The following is a 15,890-nucleotide window of genomic DNA, read 5'->3' on the forward strand; positions in this document are numbered from 1 at the left end:
GGGAGCCTGAGCTGCGGAGAAGCAGCACATTAGAAAGAGGAACTTCCTCTCCTCATCCTGAAAGCCCCAGAATGTTGTAGCTGAGAGTGTGGGCTCTGGACTCCAATCTTTCGGGCTTATATCTTGGTGGCCCCACCTGGCTGTGGCCTTGGGCAAATGACTTATTCTGTGCCTCAGTGTCTTTGTAAGTGAGGATGAGAACAGTCCTCCCCTCAGAGCGCTGAGGTTTCTACAAAGTGCCCAGAACAGTCTGTGGCATGTTATAGCCCTTGAGAAACACAGTTGTTATTGTCTTTCAAATCCTAGCTTGAGGCTAGTTTCCCAGAAATGCCTTCCGTGGCCTCCCAGTTAGTCAGGCTTTCATAGGTCTCACCTAAGTTGTAATTAGGGAATTGTGGTGGTGTTTATTATTACCCTCACCTGGGATACCATAAGATCAAAGAGTGGACGTTGCTTCTGTGTTTGTCAACACTGTATTCCCACTGTTTAGCACAGTGCCTGACACATGACAGGAGCAAATAAACATTTGTTGAACATATAATTCCCAAAGGAATGGGTGAGTGAATGAGTGAGTGCCCACTTGCATCTGAGCATGAATGGAGGCTGCCTCAGGGAGCCAGTGCCCCAGATCCCTTGCTAAACTCACTATAGAAGACATCTTTTGGCCAAAGGATACCTGATAGCCTGATGGATTGACTATGACTCCATGGGGAGCCTTGTAGAGTGTCCCCTTGGGCACGAGAAAGCTAACTTTGAGCCAAAGATTGTGCATGCCTTGGAGAAGTTGCTATTTGCACATGAGTGTCATTAATTCAGACTCTGTGGCATAGAACAAATCCCATCACTCATTGAGTCTGATGGTTCAGAAACACAGTTGGCTACTTACTAGAATCATTTAGGAATTTTCGAGAGTATAGATTTCTGAGTCCGACCCCCCACCCCCACCCCGGCAAATCCCCCAGAGTTTGTCCTGGGGGCCTGCATTTGTTCAAAGCTCCTCAGGTGTTTCTGCAGCCTGCACAGACCAGCATTTGAGAACTTCTCATCTTGCCAAATGTCATCATTGTACAGAGAAAGAAACAGAGACACACTGACACCATGCCAAGATTGATAGCATGATTTTTTTTAATGAACTACAAAGAAAACATAATTTAGTTGGGACCAGAAAATATGGGGTGCCTTTTGAAACAGAGCATGATGCAAATAGTGCTCGTTGGGGTTCATCAGCATGGCAATAAGGCCCTGAGGAGAAAGCCTGGGCAGCACCCTTTCTCCCTCCTATTGTGATCTGAGCAAGGATATCAGGTTGTCTGGCAGACTCGGTCAAGTTTCCTCCAGTAGACTTGGTACACTTGGCTGGGGTGTATTTGCCAAGTTCAACACAGAATGACCCAGTGTTACCTGGCTAAGTGTTGGTGGCCCCGGACACCATGCCAAGTCCCTCCATGTAGGGACTCTGCACCTGAGAGTTCCTGGTTTTGAGAACATAGCAATCAAAGCAATCATTCCAAACTCAGAGTTTTGCAACCTGCGCACTATTGACTTTTATCAGATAATTCTTTAACGAGGGAAGAAGTAGCTATCCCATGCATTGTAGTATGTTTGGTTTTTCTGGAGTTTGTTTTGTTGTGGGTTTTTTTGTTTGTTTTGTTGTGGGTTTTTTTGTTTGTTTTTTATTTAAATTCAATTTGTCAACATATAGTACATCATTAGTTTCAGATGTAGTTTTCAATAATTCATCAGTTGTGTATAACACTCGGTGCTCATCACATCACATGCCCTCCTTAATGCTGGTCAACTAGTTACCCTATCTCCCCCCACCTCCATGTCTGTTTGGTTTTTTTAAGTAGGCTCCACACCCATTGTAAAGCCCATTGTGGGGCTTGAACTCACAACCCTGAGATAGAGACCCGAGCTGACATCAAGAATTGGACACTTAACTGACTGAGCCAACCAGCTGCATCTGCATTATAGTATATTGAACAACATCCATGGCTTCTGCCCACTAAATAACAACAAGAACGTCTGCAGACATTGCCATATCTCCCCTGGAAAGACAAAATCATCCCCTCTGCCCCACTAAGCACTATTTATTTATTTAACCTTACGAATGTATTACATTATATACCTAACCTTACAATGAATCAAAGGACTTGTAGCATGAGATCAGGAATTTTTACTGGAGCCTTTTTCCCCATGGAGAAAATATTTTTAAAAATATTTCTGTGAAAAAAAAATATTTCTGTGGATTTCATGAACAAAACCCAAAAATGTACAAGCCAAAAGGAAAAGAAGAGGCAGCCCAGGTAGCTCAGCAGTTTAGCGCCTGCCTTTTAGTCCAGGGCATGATCCTGGAGATCCGGGATCGAGTCCCAAGTCAGGCTCCCTGCATGGAGCCTGCTTCTCCCTCTGCCTGTGTCTGTCCCCCCACCCCTCATGAATAAATAAGTAAAATCTTTAAAAAACAAAACAAAAAACAAAAGGAAAAGGGGTAATTTTGCCTGCATTAAGAGGTAAAGTTCTTCTCATTTACAATGTTGCCACAGATTGGGAGAAAGTATTTGCAGCACAATTAATCCACAAAAGATTAGTCTCTGGGATGAATAAAGGACATCTTAGAATCAATAATAAGAAAAACACTCAGTAGAAGAACAGGCAAAGGATATGGCAGGCAGTCTCTGAAAGAGAAGCTCCAAAGGGCCATTACACACATGGAAACACTCAACCCCGCTAGTAAACAGGGAAATGCAAATTGAAGTAATCAGACGCCACCCCACATTCCTCAGGGATTTAATAGTAAATTAACAGGTGGATAGAACCGAGCCTTGGGGAGGGTCTTGACTAATGGCATCCACTCCCCTCCTCCACTAGTGGCAGCTTAAATTGGCAAAATCACTTTGGAAAGCTGTGTAGTGTGATCAGGAAAGGTTGAATGTACATATACCTTTTCACCCTGCAATTACTCTCCTGACACTACACCCTGGACAACTAACATATCTCCATTAAGAAACACATGTGAGGAGTTTGTTACAACTCTGTATGCAAAAATAAAGAACTGGAAACAGCAAATGCCTACCTACTATCTGGTGAATGGATAAATATGTAAATATGTAAGGCACACGTGCACTCCGTAAAACCCTATGAACATGAGAAATGAATTGCCAGCTAGACGGACCATGTTTAATGGGGAAAAATCATATTTCAAAAGGATATTACAGTATAGATCCAATTATATCGTGCTTAAAAACAACATACTGTATAACATTTATAGACATATGTGTGTTATTAGTAAAAATATAAAAACATGGATGAAACTTGGATAAGAAGGGAGGAAGGAAATGGGATGCAGGAGGTCTACAGTTGCGTTTTATTTTTTAAATAAAAAGAAACACATTTAAAAGAAAAATGGCAAAATGTTAAGCCTGTGTTTATTAGGGATGATGGATGTGTGGGCTGTCAACTGTTTCACTTCTTTAGACTTGTTGGAATGTTTGAAATATTTATTTTTTAAAATTAAACTTCAAAAGATAAATATATCTGGAAAAGGCAGAACTACAGGGATGGGAAATAGATATTGTGAAGGGCTGGGGGTGAGTATAGATGTTGACTCTAAAGGAGCCCCAGAAATTTTGAGAGGTGATGGAATTCTATATCCTGCCTATGGTGGTGACAATATATGGATTTGTCAAAACTCAGAAAAGTGTACACTTTTTAAAAAGTGGATTTTATTGTATATAAATCATACTTTAATTTTAAAAAAGAAAAAGAGGGACACCTGGGTGGCTCAGCCATTGAGCACCTGCCTTCAGCCCAGGGCATGATCCTGGGGTCCCGGGATCAAGTCACGCATCAGGCTTCCTGCATGGAGCCTGCTTCTCCCTCTGTTTGTGTCTCTGCCTCTCTCTCTGCGTGTCTCTCATGAATAGGTAAATAAAATCTTTAAAAAAAATTTTTAAAAATATTTATTTATTCATGAGAGACAGAGAGAGAGAGAGAGGCAGAAACACAGGCAGAGGGAGAAGCAGGCTCCATGCAGGGAGCCCGACGTGGGACTCGATCCCGGGTCTCCAGGATCATGCCCTGAGCCGAAGGCAGGCACCAAACCGCTGAGCCACCCAGGGATCCCCTTAAAAATTTTTTAAAAAGAAAAAATTAATCTAATAAATGTAGGAACAAAAAGGTGAAGAATTCGACATTTTGTGAGCTGATCTAATAAAAACAAAATACTACATAAAATTCCATTGTTACTTGAAAGCCTATATTAATACATTCCTAATCATAATCAATAAATTCTTAAAATTTAATTGACATTTTTAGTAATAAAAACATACAGACCTATCTTGACTGTACTGCACAGTATGCTAAAATACCCAGCACTTTGTCCTTTCCTTAATCCAAAGCAAAATGCAGCCCCAGGCCATTCTTCCCTGCTCTGGCCGGCCTAGGAGATGAAAGTTCCTTCAAAACAGGATTTCTGATATTCACATGAATAGTCTTAAAGTCCTTATAAAGACGTGGTTATTAGAAATATTTGGTTTTGGGGGCACCTGGGTGGCTTGGTGGTTGAGTGTGTTCAGCTCAGGTCATGAACCTGGAGTCCTGGGATCGAGTCCCGCATCAGACTCCCTGCATGGAGCCTGCTTCTCCCTCTGCCTATGTCTCTGCCTCTCTCTCTCTCTCTCTCTCTCTCTCTGTGTTTCATGAATAAATAAATAAAACTTAAAATAAAAAAAAAGAAATATTTGGTCATTGACTGAATGACTAAATAAAAGAAAGAAGGATCACGTCTTTGTCTCCACATCTTTACTGGAGGCAGTATCTTCTCTCATCTCTTCTCATCTCTTCAAGGACAGTGATGGTTCTGGTAGCTTTTCTTTTTTCCTATGTAACCTCTTCCCTCCAAATTCTTTTGCTTTGTGTGTGTTCATTTTAGACTCAGTCTTCCAGATGTTAAAGACTTTTCGTAGGTTCGTGGGAACCTTGTTTGTTCCGCTCATGGTTAAGAGTGAGGAGCTAACAAGCTGACAGAGGGCCACCTGGGTGGTTCATTCAGCTAAGCGTGCAGCTCTGGATTTTGCTCAGGCCACGATCTCAGGGTGGAGTGATGGGAACCCGCCTGGGGCTCTGCATCAGCACAGAGTCTGCTTGGGATTCTCTGCCTCTCCTTCTCCCTCTACCCCTCCCTCCTCTCTCTTGCTCATTCTCTCCCTCTCTCTCTCTCTGGAGTAAATAAAATCTTAAAAATAAATAAATCAGGGCAGCCCCTGTGGCTCAGTGGTTTAGTGCCTGCCTTTGGCCCAGGGTGTGACCCTGGAGTCCCAGAATCAAGTCCCACATCGGGCTCCCTGCAGGGAACCTGCTTCTCCCTCTCCCTATGTCTCTGCCTCTCTCTCTCTCTCTTTCTCTGTGTCTCTCATAAATTAAATTAAATAAAAACAAAAAAAAAAACAAAAAAAAAAACACTGACTGCATCCAAGACCTGGTGGAGAGGTGCCTGCCTGTATGCATGAGAAGCCTCCTGTGCAAGAATTCACTCCCCAAAAAAGAAGTAGTTGATTCCACACTGTGCCAGCTGCCATTTATCAAACACCTACTGGGTGCCGGCCATGGTGGTCAGGGCTAGTGGTGAACAGGATGCAAATGTAAAGAGGAAGCAATTGTCACTCTGAGCGCCCATAAACTCGCAGTGCACCCAAGGGAGAATGACCTCTATTAGAATAAGGCAAATCTGCAAGAGCAGTTTCTATAAAAATGTGCTGAGCAGCTGAGCACTTAGCAGCACTGCATCAAAGCCTGAATGAGAAAGCACAGGTGGCATAAGGGGGGACAGAGGGGACTTAACAGCTTGTGGTATTTGTGGAGATCATTTGTGCTCTGAATGGACACAGTGGCCTGAGCACCAAACTAGCCCAGCCCACCAGCTGCCCAGAGAAGTCAGAGGAGGAGGTGGCATGCTTTGGAGAGTGGAGTGGGGATAGCAGGTGTAGGGGGCACTGACCCCACTGGCAGGTCTCAGCAATCCAAGGGCAGGACTTGGGGAGGGGACAGCTCTGAGGAGACCCAGCCCCATTAAAAAAGGAACTAGGAGGGATCCCTGGGTGGCGCAGCGGTTTGGCGCCTGCCTTTGGCTCAGGGCGCGATCCTGGAGACCCGGGATCGAATCCCACGTCGGGCTCCCGGTGCATGGAGCCTGCGTCTCCCTCTGCCTGTGTCTCTGCCTCTCTCTCTCTCTCTCTCTGTGACTATCATGAATAAATAAAAATTTAAAAAAAAAAAAAAAAGGAACTAGGAGGGTCCAGGTGTTTATAAGACAAGCAAGATATCTCTAGATGCTCCCAAGACCAGCCGGAAGGAACTTAAGGAGGACTGGAGTTCCTTTAGATCTGCTGGGAACGACTATACTGTCAGTGTGACCTGTTCTATCCATGGGTTGGTACCTGGGGACGAACATGGATTTCAAAATTTAGGAAGAATTAGAGGAGGCACCTATCAATTGAGTCTTACTCTATGCTGATGTTGCTGCCTCTATAAATTTGCTCTAGTTTATTATTTGTTTGAGTTTATTATATACAAAATTAGAAAAAAAACAGTATAATAAGGTCCCACGTACCCATCACCCAACTTCAAAAATTATCACGACATGCCCAGTCTTGTTTCGTCTATCCCACTTCCTCCCAATATTATTTTGAGGTAAATACGAAATTTTTATCATTTTGTCCATAAATATTTCACTATGCATCTAAAACATAAGAGCTGTTAAACATGACCGCAATACCAATATCAGATTAAAAAATTAATAAGTCCTTAATATGATCAAATATACAGGCAGTGTTCAAATTTCCAGCTGTCTCATAAATGTCATGTGCTTTTTTACAGCTTGTTTTGGAATCCAAAGAAGGTCCCCCTATTCTATAAATCTTAAACTCCTAGGGATTTCCCGATCGAAACAAAAGCCAGAGCAAAATTGGATTTCTCTGTCCCTACTTTATATTTTATGAAATTGCAGTAGTGGAGAGGGTATTTTTTTTTTCCTTATTAAGAAAACTTACAGAGGCGATGTTGCTAGCAGTTATGAAAGCTATTTCTACGGGCCCCAGGTTTCTAGCCTCATAACTAGAAGCACTTGGCAATTTGACTGCCCAGCAGTGTTGGTAGGCCAGTCATTTCCCACGGGGTCCGTCCAGATTGCAGTGTTCCTCCTGTAAATGCCACGGGCCCTCCTCTGAGGCCTAATGAAGTCGGAGGGGTCAGGTGCCACATCAGCCACCAGGGGGCTCCCAAGGAACTCCATGAACCTTGGGGTTCCCCAAAGAGCCCACGTGGTGTGTTCTATCTAATACAGATACTGAACCTGGCAGCAGGGACCTGCCTCCTCGCTTACCTCAGGTTCTTTCAGCAGAATAGATCAGGCCTCTGGGAGATATGGCTCCCCAAGGCGAGCTAGAAAAGGACAAGATTAGCTGTCAAGTGCTCTTTCAAAGGATTGGAAGTTAGCAGCCCCCCCTACCCCCAATGGTCCTCTTAGCAGATCCACTTGGAGAGAAGTAGTGCCTAAGAGATGGGGAGCATTCCGTGCTAATTAGCTCCTTGTAGCCTCATGATTGTTAATAAATCCTTTGATTCTTAAGTACACAAAGAGAGTGTTGTTGTAAGTGATGTTAAGCATATGTGAGTAGGGATTTTTTTTTTTTTTTAGATTTTATTTATTTATTCCTGAGAGACACACAGAGAGAGAGAGGCAGAGACACAGGCAGAGGGAGAAGCAGGCTCCATGCAGGGAGCCCGATGCAGGACTCGATCCCAGGACTCCGGGGTCACGCCCTGGGCCGAAGGCAGCCGCTCAGCCGTGGAGCCACCCAAGCGTCCCATGAGTAGGGATGGTTAATGTGAAATCACACACCCAGGAAGGAATACAAGCCTGAAAGCCTGGACAGCCTGGCTTTATAAATCTCTCCGTTTCTAGGCCTCGCTGCTGGAAATCAAGGGGCGGGATGGAAGCCACTCACTAGGGTCTCATCCTTCTCCACTGGGAGTTTTGTTGACCAACTGTATTCCTTTGCCGGGGCTGCTATAACAAAGCAACACAAACTAGCTGATTTACAACCACAGATATGCACCATCTCACTGTTCTCGAAGGCTGGAAGTCCTAACTCAAGGTGTCGGCAGGCCTATGCTCCCTCAGAGGGCTCCAGGGGAGGGTCCTTCCTCGCCTCGTCTAGCTCTGTGTCTGCTGGCAATCCTTGGTGTTCCTTGGCTGGCAGGTGGCTTCCTTATTCCTGTACATTTTCACATCTTCCATCTGTGCAAATCTGTCTCTATGTTCAGATTTTCCCTTCTTATGAGGATACCAGTCATATTGGATTAGGGCCACCTCCCCCCATGAACTCACATTAACTTGATTACCTCTGGGGCACCTGGGTGGCTCAGTGGGTTAAGTGTCTACCTTCAGCTCAGGTCATGATCAGAGTCCTGGGATCAAGCCCTGCATTGGGCTTCTTGCTCAGTGTGGGGTCTGCTTCTCCTCCCTTTGCTCCTCCCCCTGCTCATGCTCTCTTTCTCAAATAAATAAATACAATCTTTAAAAATAATAATAACTTGATTACCTCTGTAAAACCCTGACCCCCAAAGAGGTCACATTCTAAGGTACTATAGGATTAGGACTTTATATCTTTTTCAGTGACACATTCAACCCCTCCCAGGGACCACGCCGTAAAACAGATAATGTTTGGAAGGCCTGTAACAACGCACCCGTGAATTGTACACGCCAATGGGTCATAGGATCCTAGGCTCCAGGATAAAGTTACAGGTCTACAAATAATAACACAAAGACAATTATGATGTGAAAAACTGCATGCTGTGATTTTTACCAAGAGAAGTGAACACTGTAACCTAAATTTCATTCAATTTGCTAAGTTTGATGTTTTCCTATGATCATTGGTATAGAAAATACATGTAGGATGAGACCCCAGAAATCCAGGTTGGTTTTTCTTTTTCCTGAAAAGGTTCATCAGAGGTGATTATTGTGCTACTACAATAGGCTGTCACAGAATTCTTTTATATAGTAAACACTCAACACTCTTATATATTGAGCACAGAGAAGTTGTGTATCTTAAACATTCACAAAATTGGATTCACACCCCTTGTCAGAGGAGCACACATTCATTACAGAAATGAAGCCATGCTGGCTTTTACTCATCACCGACAGAACAAACCCATCCATTCTTGCAGGTTTTACCAGAACCTTCATGGCCCCGCAGGCAACGGTCCCAGCAGGTACCGCTTCAGTTCCTGACATGGTTTCTCAATGCACAGCGTCAGGGCCAGCCCAGTGACGAAGGTCAGCAAACAGTGTCCAAAGAAAAGATAGAACTGGAGAGAAACAGGGGCAGAGTGGACACGATCTTGCTACCGGATTCCTGGCTATAGGATATCGATCTGCAAGACCAACAGCCCCAAACATTAAATATAAGATAAATAAAATCAAAGAAAGCTACTATCCCGAAGTCTTCCCTCAAATAAGGCAAAGGACAGTAGGCTCCTAGCCACACCAACGCAACAAGCTTCTCGCCAGGCCGGTGGGCGGCTTGGTGGCTCCAGCAGAGAAGGGACAGTAGAGGCACAGCAGAGCCAAGAGCGGGGACTCACTCACCATGTTGGTGTCGGTGTAGTGAATGGGCGTTTCCTGCAGCCCGTTGTAGAGCAGGATGAGGATGGGATGTACCAAGTAGCAGGCGTAACTGATGCTGGCCGGGAAGGTCCAGATACGGCAAGAAAGCAGCCGGTTCACCGGGCCTGGAGGGAACAGGCAGTGTGGTTCCTGGGGGCACGGGGTCCTCCCTGGCTCCCCGGGCCCGTCACTGCGGCCTCTGGGCCCCACTGCCTAAGTGTGTAAACTTCCCCTAGGAAGATCTTTATTCCAATTTTTAAGAGAATGTGCCAAAAAAGAAAAAAATAATAAATAAACAGAAAGCGCTTCCCTTTGCAGGAGTAGGGAAAAAATAAGAGAGGCTAACAGGAGTCTACAGTCGGTTTACTTAGCACATGGCAAGCCCGGAGCGCGAAACATGCCACAGGTAAAACCAGGTGCACAGGCCCAGTGCCAGCTGCAGTTCCGGCTCTGGGTGCAGCACAGGGGCTGCTCACTGGGCCTCAGGATGAGGTGGTGGCATGGCCAGGCTGCTGACTTGTCATCTGCTAGGGACCGGCTTGCACTGGGGCTTCTAGGTCCCTTTCAGGACAAAAATTCTGTAACTTGGTGTAACTTCTAGAACTGTGCTGTCCCACATGATAGCCACAGCCCACTTCAGGCTGTTTAATTAATGAAAAGAGGGGTGCCTGGGTGGCTCAGCGGTTGGGCATCTGCCTTTAGCTCAGAACGTGATCCCAGGGTCCTGGGATCGAGTCCCACATTGGGCTCCTCTCCCCGCAGGGAGCTTGTTTCTCCCTCTGTCTGTGTCTTTGCCTTTCTCTCTGTCTCTGTCTCTCACAAATAGGTAAATAAAATCTTTTTTAAAAATTAAAAAAGAAAAAATTCATTTAATAAATGTAAGAACAAAAAGTGCAGAATTCGATATTTTATGAGCTGATCTAAAAAACACAAAATACTACATAAAAAATTCCATTGTTACTTGAAAGCCTATATTAATACATTCTTAATCATAATCAATAAATTTTTAAAATTTAATTGACATTTTTAGTAATAAAAACATACAGATCTACCCAAACTGCCCTGCACAATATGCTAAAATATCCAGCACTTTGTCCTTTCCTTAATCCAAAGCAAAATGCAGCCCCAGGCCATTCTTCCCTGCTCTGGCCGGCCTAGGAGATGAAAGTTCCTTCAAAACAGGATTTCTGATATTCACATGAATAGTCTTAAAGTCCTTATAAAGACATGGTTATTAGAAATATTTGGTTTTGGGGGCACCTGGGTGGTTTGGTTGTTGAGTGTGTTCAGCCCTGTCAGGTCATGATCCTGGAGTCCTGGGATTGAGTCCCGCATCAGACTCCCTGCATGGAGCCTGCTTCTCTCTCTGCCTGTGTCTCTGCCTCTCTCTCTGTGCGTGTCTCTCATGAATAAATAAATAAAATCTTTTAAAAATAAACTAAAAATTAATTAAAATAAAGCACGGTGAGAAATCCCTCTCTGCACAGGACTTTCTGCTGATCTCTGTAGTGGGTGGAAGAGGGCCCTCCCAAAAGCTGTGTCCGCCTAGAACCCTGCTCTATTTGGAATGAGGGTCTCTGCAGATGGAATGAAGGTAAGGAACTCGAGATGAGATTATCCAGGGTTACAGTGGGCCTCAAATCCAAAAATGAGGGTCCTTATAAGAGACAGAAAAAGAGACACAGACACACGGAGGAGACACATGGGAGGAAGGCCATGTGGAGACGGAGACAGAGATTGGAGAGATGCACGCACGGGCCAGGAAAGTCGGGTCTTGCTGGCAGTCACGGGGTGGGGGTGGGAGGGTGGGCAGGAGAGAGCTCGGAACAGATCCCCCCAGGGCTTCTAGAAGGACCTTGCCAACACTTTGATTTTGGGTTTCTTCAGAATGATGAGAGAATCAATTTCTGTTGTCTTAAGCCACAAAAGAAAGAAAGAAGAGAAAGAGAGAGGGAAAAAAAAAAGTAAAAAACTTCCGTCTCTCCTTTCCAAGAGTCCCAGCTCAGGTATCATGTTGTTTCAGCTGCTCAGGACAAAAATCTTTGGCGCCATCCCTGATTCTGTTCTTCCTCCCGTATCCCACAGAGTGCTGCCAATCTATCCTTAAAAATATCTATCGCAAATCAGACCATTTCTCCCCATCTCCTCCACTAACCCCCCACCCCATTGATTCCACCATGGGTTCCTCCTCCATGGGCCTGTACCGTAGCTTCCTCGCAGATCTGTTGGACTCTCTGTTTCGTCCTTGTCACCCTATAGACCCCGTGCAAAATCCAGAGCAATCTTTTTTAACCATAGGTCAAATTATGTTACGTGACATTTAAAATAAGATTGTATTTTTAACTAATCTCCACACCCAACCTGGGACTCAAACTTCAAAACCCCAAGAACAAGAGTCACATGCTTTACTGACTGAGCCAGCCAGGTGCTCCATTTATATGGTTACTTTATAAATTTGTTTTGGCTTTATAAATTCATGTGTTATAAACATAAAAATTTGTGTCTAGGCTTATGCTTTCTCATGCTTAGGTAAAATTAGAATTAAAATTTAATTTAAGCCAATAATACTAAAGATCTAAAACACTTCTTGTTCCTTTGGAATGGGTCCATATGGTATTAAAGCTTGAGGATTGCTGTAGGAGAGTGGGCCCAGCACTGAAAGGTTTTAACTGGAGGAGTAACATGCCCGAAGATGCCTCTGGCAACTCAACAGAACACGACTTTGCACAGACCCAGACCCACATGGTCTACACTGGTCCCGATTGAGATGACGACAGAGGATTCGAGCCATGGGGATCCCTTCTCTCCCTGAGAGCCTCCATGAAACACTTCTTCTTCAAGTGTTCCTTTATAGATGTACTTTTCTGAAGGTCATCAGGTAGACACATATTTTCTAGAATTGTATCTTGTACATTCATTCACTTACTACCCAATCTTGATACCTGAAAATAGTGTTGGAGATGCAAACCTAGAACATCAGTCACACCTAGATAATTGTGATTGGCTAATGACAACACATTTAGAAAAGCTGTATCACTCAAGAACAACCAAAGGGCTGGTCTGTCGCCTGGATTAATAGAGGTCTCATCCATACTCAGCCTGATGATTGATAGCACTGACTAGCTCCACTGTAACAGTAATGCCGCAAATTCGATTAGTCTTCTAACTTGACCGAAGTCACTCCCTCTAGCAGGTTAGTTCTTCATTTAGCATGACTCTCCACATCAGACGGGAGTACTGTGGTGTTTGCCACCCCATCGTGGGCCAGGGGGAGTAGCTGTTTATATTCTGAGGCTCTAGGGACAGTTTAGAGTCATTGTCACCGTGTGGAAGCAGTGTTGGGGTGTGGTCATGTGATTCAACAGCTGCCCAGAAACGCAAATACCTCAGTCAGAGAGAATGCAGCCCATTTCTTCCTTAATGTCATTTCTCCATATAAAGAAAAGCTTATAAATTTGAAATATTAAAGAACAAATCGTTCATCACCAAATTCAAAAACAACTTTACCAATCAAATGTCTGAGAAGGGTACTGTTGCACAGAAATGAAGATCATGGGCTTTGGGCATCGCTTTGCGCTTGGTCTGGGATTCATTTTCTAGCTCAGTGACTACTGCACTGCGTGACCTTCACACGTTACCTCATCTCCAGGCACCATCTTTCTCACAGAGAAACAGCTCCTGATAGCTCTACCCATGGGGGCTGTGGCCAGTGTCACCCGGGATCCTCTGGGTGAAGTTCTCCATGGGGCCTGGCATAAGCCTGCGCTCAGTCAACAGGAATTGTGATCATTTTTATCATTTTTCTCTTTAAACCATGATTTCCAAACACCTTCGCTGAGGCTACCTGGGTGGCGTTCACAGGCCCAGGTGTAAACTCACCCTGATTATTTCCCTAGGGTCGCAAGGTGTCATGGCTGCACCTGGCTGTACAGCCATCGCTTTGGAGCTTCTGGGCACTGTGGGGCCAGAACTTTTTCTAGATAATTCTTGCCAGGCTTTCTCCTGTCATTTTCTGACACCTCAAGTACCCAGTTCTTACCTCATGCCAAGTGGGAAAGAAAAGGAAAGAGTGTCAGGTGACTTGGATAGACATTTCTAATCTGGAGAAAATTCCTTCCTTTCCATTTCAGCTCTTTTCTTGACCTTTCCACACACTGAAAACCAGCTCAATAGAAACTGGTTTTTCCCAGATCAAAGGGCCAAAGAGGATCTTGGAAACTACTCTGTCTACACCCTCAGATAAGGAAACCGAGGCCCAGGCTGAGTGTGACCAGAACTTCTGTCCCTGGCACTGGTATTTTGTTTTTACCATAAGCCCCTGCCTGTTCTCCTCCAGCTTCTGAACTAGCTTCACTGGAGAGACTGCAGATTTTTCTTTCAGAACCTGCATTTGTACGTAAACCAGGGTAAAAAATCTTAAACAGAATATGTGGCCAGTTCCCACCCACCCCCAAGATAGAAGCAAATTGATGTCATTCACCAAACACTCCAGCAAACAAAAAAGCCCCTCTGTGTACACCGTGTTCTCACATTCTTTGCCCTTAAAGGGACACAGTGTGAGCCCATGAGCAGCACCCCGTGCTGTGCCATACCTCCGTAGCCCTCCTGACACGCTAGCATGATCCAGCCCACGCCTGCCACCCACAGGGTCCGGTGGAGAGCCTGGTACAGAGCCACAGCAGGTGAAGAGGTGGCAAAGGTGTCATCCACCACGTACGCCAGAGCGACCACTGTGAACAGGGTAGACAGGCAGCAAATCCACCCCAGCACAGCCTGCGCCTACAGGGAGAGGAGAGACCTGGGTCAAGCCCATTTTGGACATCTACTTTCTTTTACAGTAATTCACTTTTCTGTGTTACTATTGTCACTTTAGGTATCGATTTGTAAACCCCAATTGGCGCCCAAGTTTGACTAAAATAGAAGGTTCAGACTAGTGGTTATGAGAGGTTAGGGCGGGGTAGGAGAGGGGGGGAGTGTGGCCAACAAGAGGTGGCACAAGGGAGCTCTTTGCTGTGACAGCAGAGCTCTGTGCCTCATTTTTGGTGGTGGTTATGCAAATCTCCACGTGCTGAAATTACACAAAACTATATACACGCACGAATGAGTGCACATAAAACTAGTGGACCTGAGGCCTGTGGATTGTGCCAGTGTCAATATCTTGGCTGTGATCATTTGCCATAGTTCTGTAGCATGTTGCCAGCGAAAGAACCTGGGTCATGGGCACACAAGACCTTCTGTGCTGTTTTTGCAACTTGCCGTGAACCTCGAATACTTATGAAATGAAAGTTAAAAGGGAAGAAAGAAAGATAATGTTCTAACCCACTCCTGACCTCCCATTCTGTTCCTTGACCTAATAAGGCTCCTTGACTGGTTCTGTGTCTCCCAACAACGCACACGGTCTCTACCTGGGCTGAACCCTTGTCCTTGGGGTCATAAAATAGTGGAAGAGCGAGAGAATGGAGAACTCTTCAGCTCAGAGAACAGCCCCGTGGGTTGAATTCTATTATGGGCTCAGTTCAAGATCTTAGATCTTTATGTCACCTAATTGACCGTTTAGACCCAGACCTGTCTTCCAAGAATCTTTCTAGCTTGTTCCAATTTCAAAGTTGCTATGATGACCTCTCCATTGAACCGAATTAGCATCTTATCAGTCCACCATCTAGTCTCCAGAGAGAAGCTCTCTCCTCCTTGGCCTCAGATTCCTGCACTAAGCTCTGGCTGTATGAGAAGAAAGGTCTGTCCTCGGGAGCTCCCCACAAGCCCTCTCTTTTAGGCTAGGGTCCCCTTCACTCTTTCACTGAGCATGCCCCGTCTCATCTCATTCCTAGCATATGGCATAGGCCCCAGCTGCCTCCAGCAGTGGTCTCTGTGTCCATCTTTCCTGGCTTCTAGAGGTTTGACTTTGGTCTACCCATCCCTTCTACCTTGTATCTCCAGCTCAGCCTGACTTGTGTTCTGGCTCCAAACTCCCTGATCCTGACTCAACCCCTGGAAGATTCGCAAATGCTCTGTCCACGTCTTAAGTCCCCCCACTGTTCCCTGGGTACCATGGAGCCCGGGTGACACTGAAGCATGTCTTTAATGGCATTCTGTTTTAATCTATAACTGGATTATGCGACTTCAGGGGATCAGCATAACTCCAGCCTACAGGAAAAGTCACGCAGCCTTTGTGTATCCATTCTGTCTTGTGAAGCTCTATCTCCTGTTCCTGCCATGAGCAACA

The 15,890-nt window shown here is 45.0% G+C and overlaps 1 protein-coding gene across 2 annotated transcripts in view; it reads right to left on the reverse strand.

The window, feature by feature from the left end:
• Positions 1-1,101: 1,101 nt before the first annotated feature.
• Positions 1,102-15,890, reverse strand: part of LOC112644057 (O-acyltransferase like protein) — a 77,214-nt gene continuing 62,425 nt past the window's right edge. Inside the window, exons 13-15 of one of the 2 annotated variants that reach the window (XM_025422136.3) lie at positions 14,260-14,446; positions 9,650-9,792; positions 1,102-9,369 (exon numbers count right to left, since the gene is read on the reverse strand). In XM_025422136.3, the coding sequence (XP_025277921.1) occupies positions 9,244-9,369; positions 9,650-9,792; positions 14,260-14,446 (456 nt within the window). In that variant the 3' untranslated portion in view covers positions 1,102-9,243. Of the gene's footprint in view, positions 9,436-9,649; positions 9,793-14,259; positions 14,447-15,890 lie in introns of both variants that reach the window. The other variant, XM_035712414.2, reaches the window with a different exon arrangement.

This window comes from Canis lupus, chromosome 1, assembly GCF_003254725.2.
Source record: "Canis lupus dingo isolate Sandy chromosome 1, ASM325472v2, whole genome shotgun sequence".
NCBI classification, from domain to species: domain Eukaryota; kingdom Metazoa; phylum Chordata; class Mammalia; order Carnivora; family Canidae; genus Canis; species Canis lupus.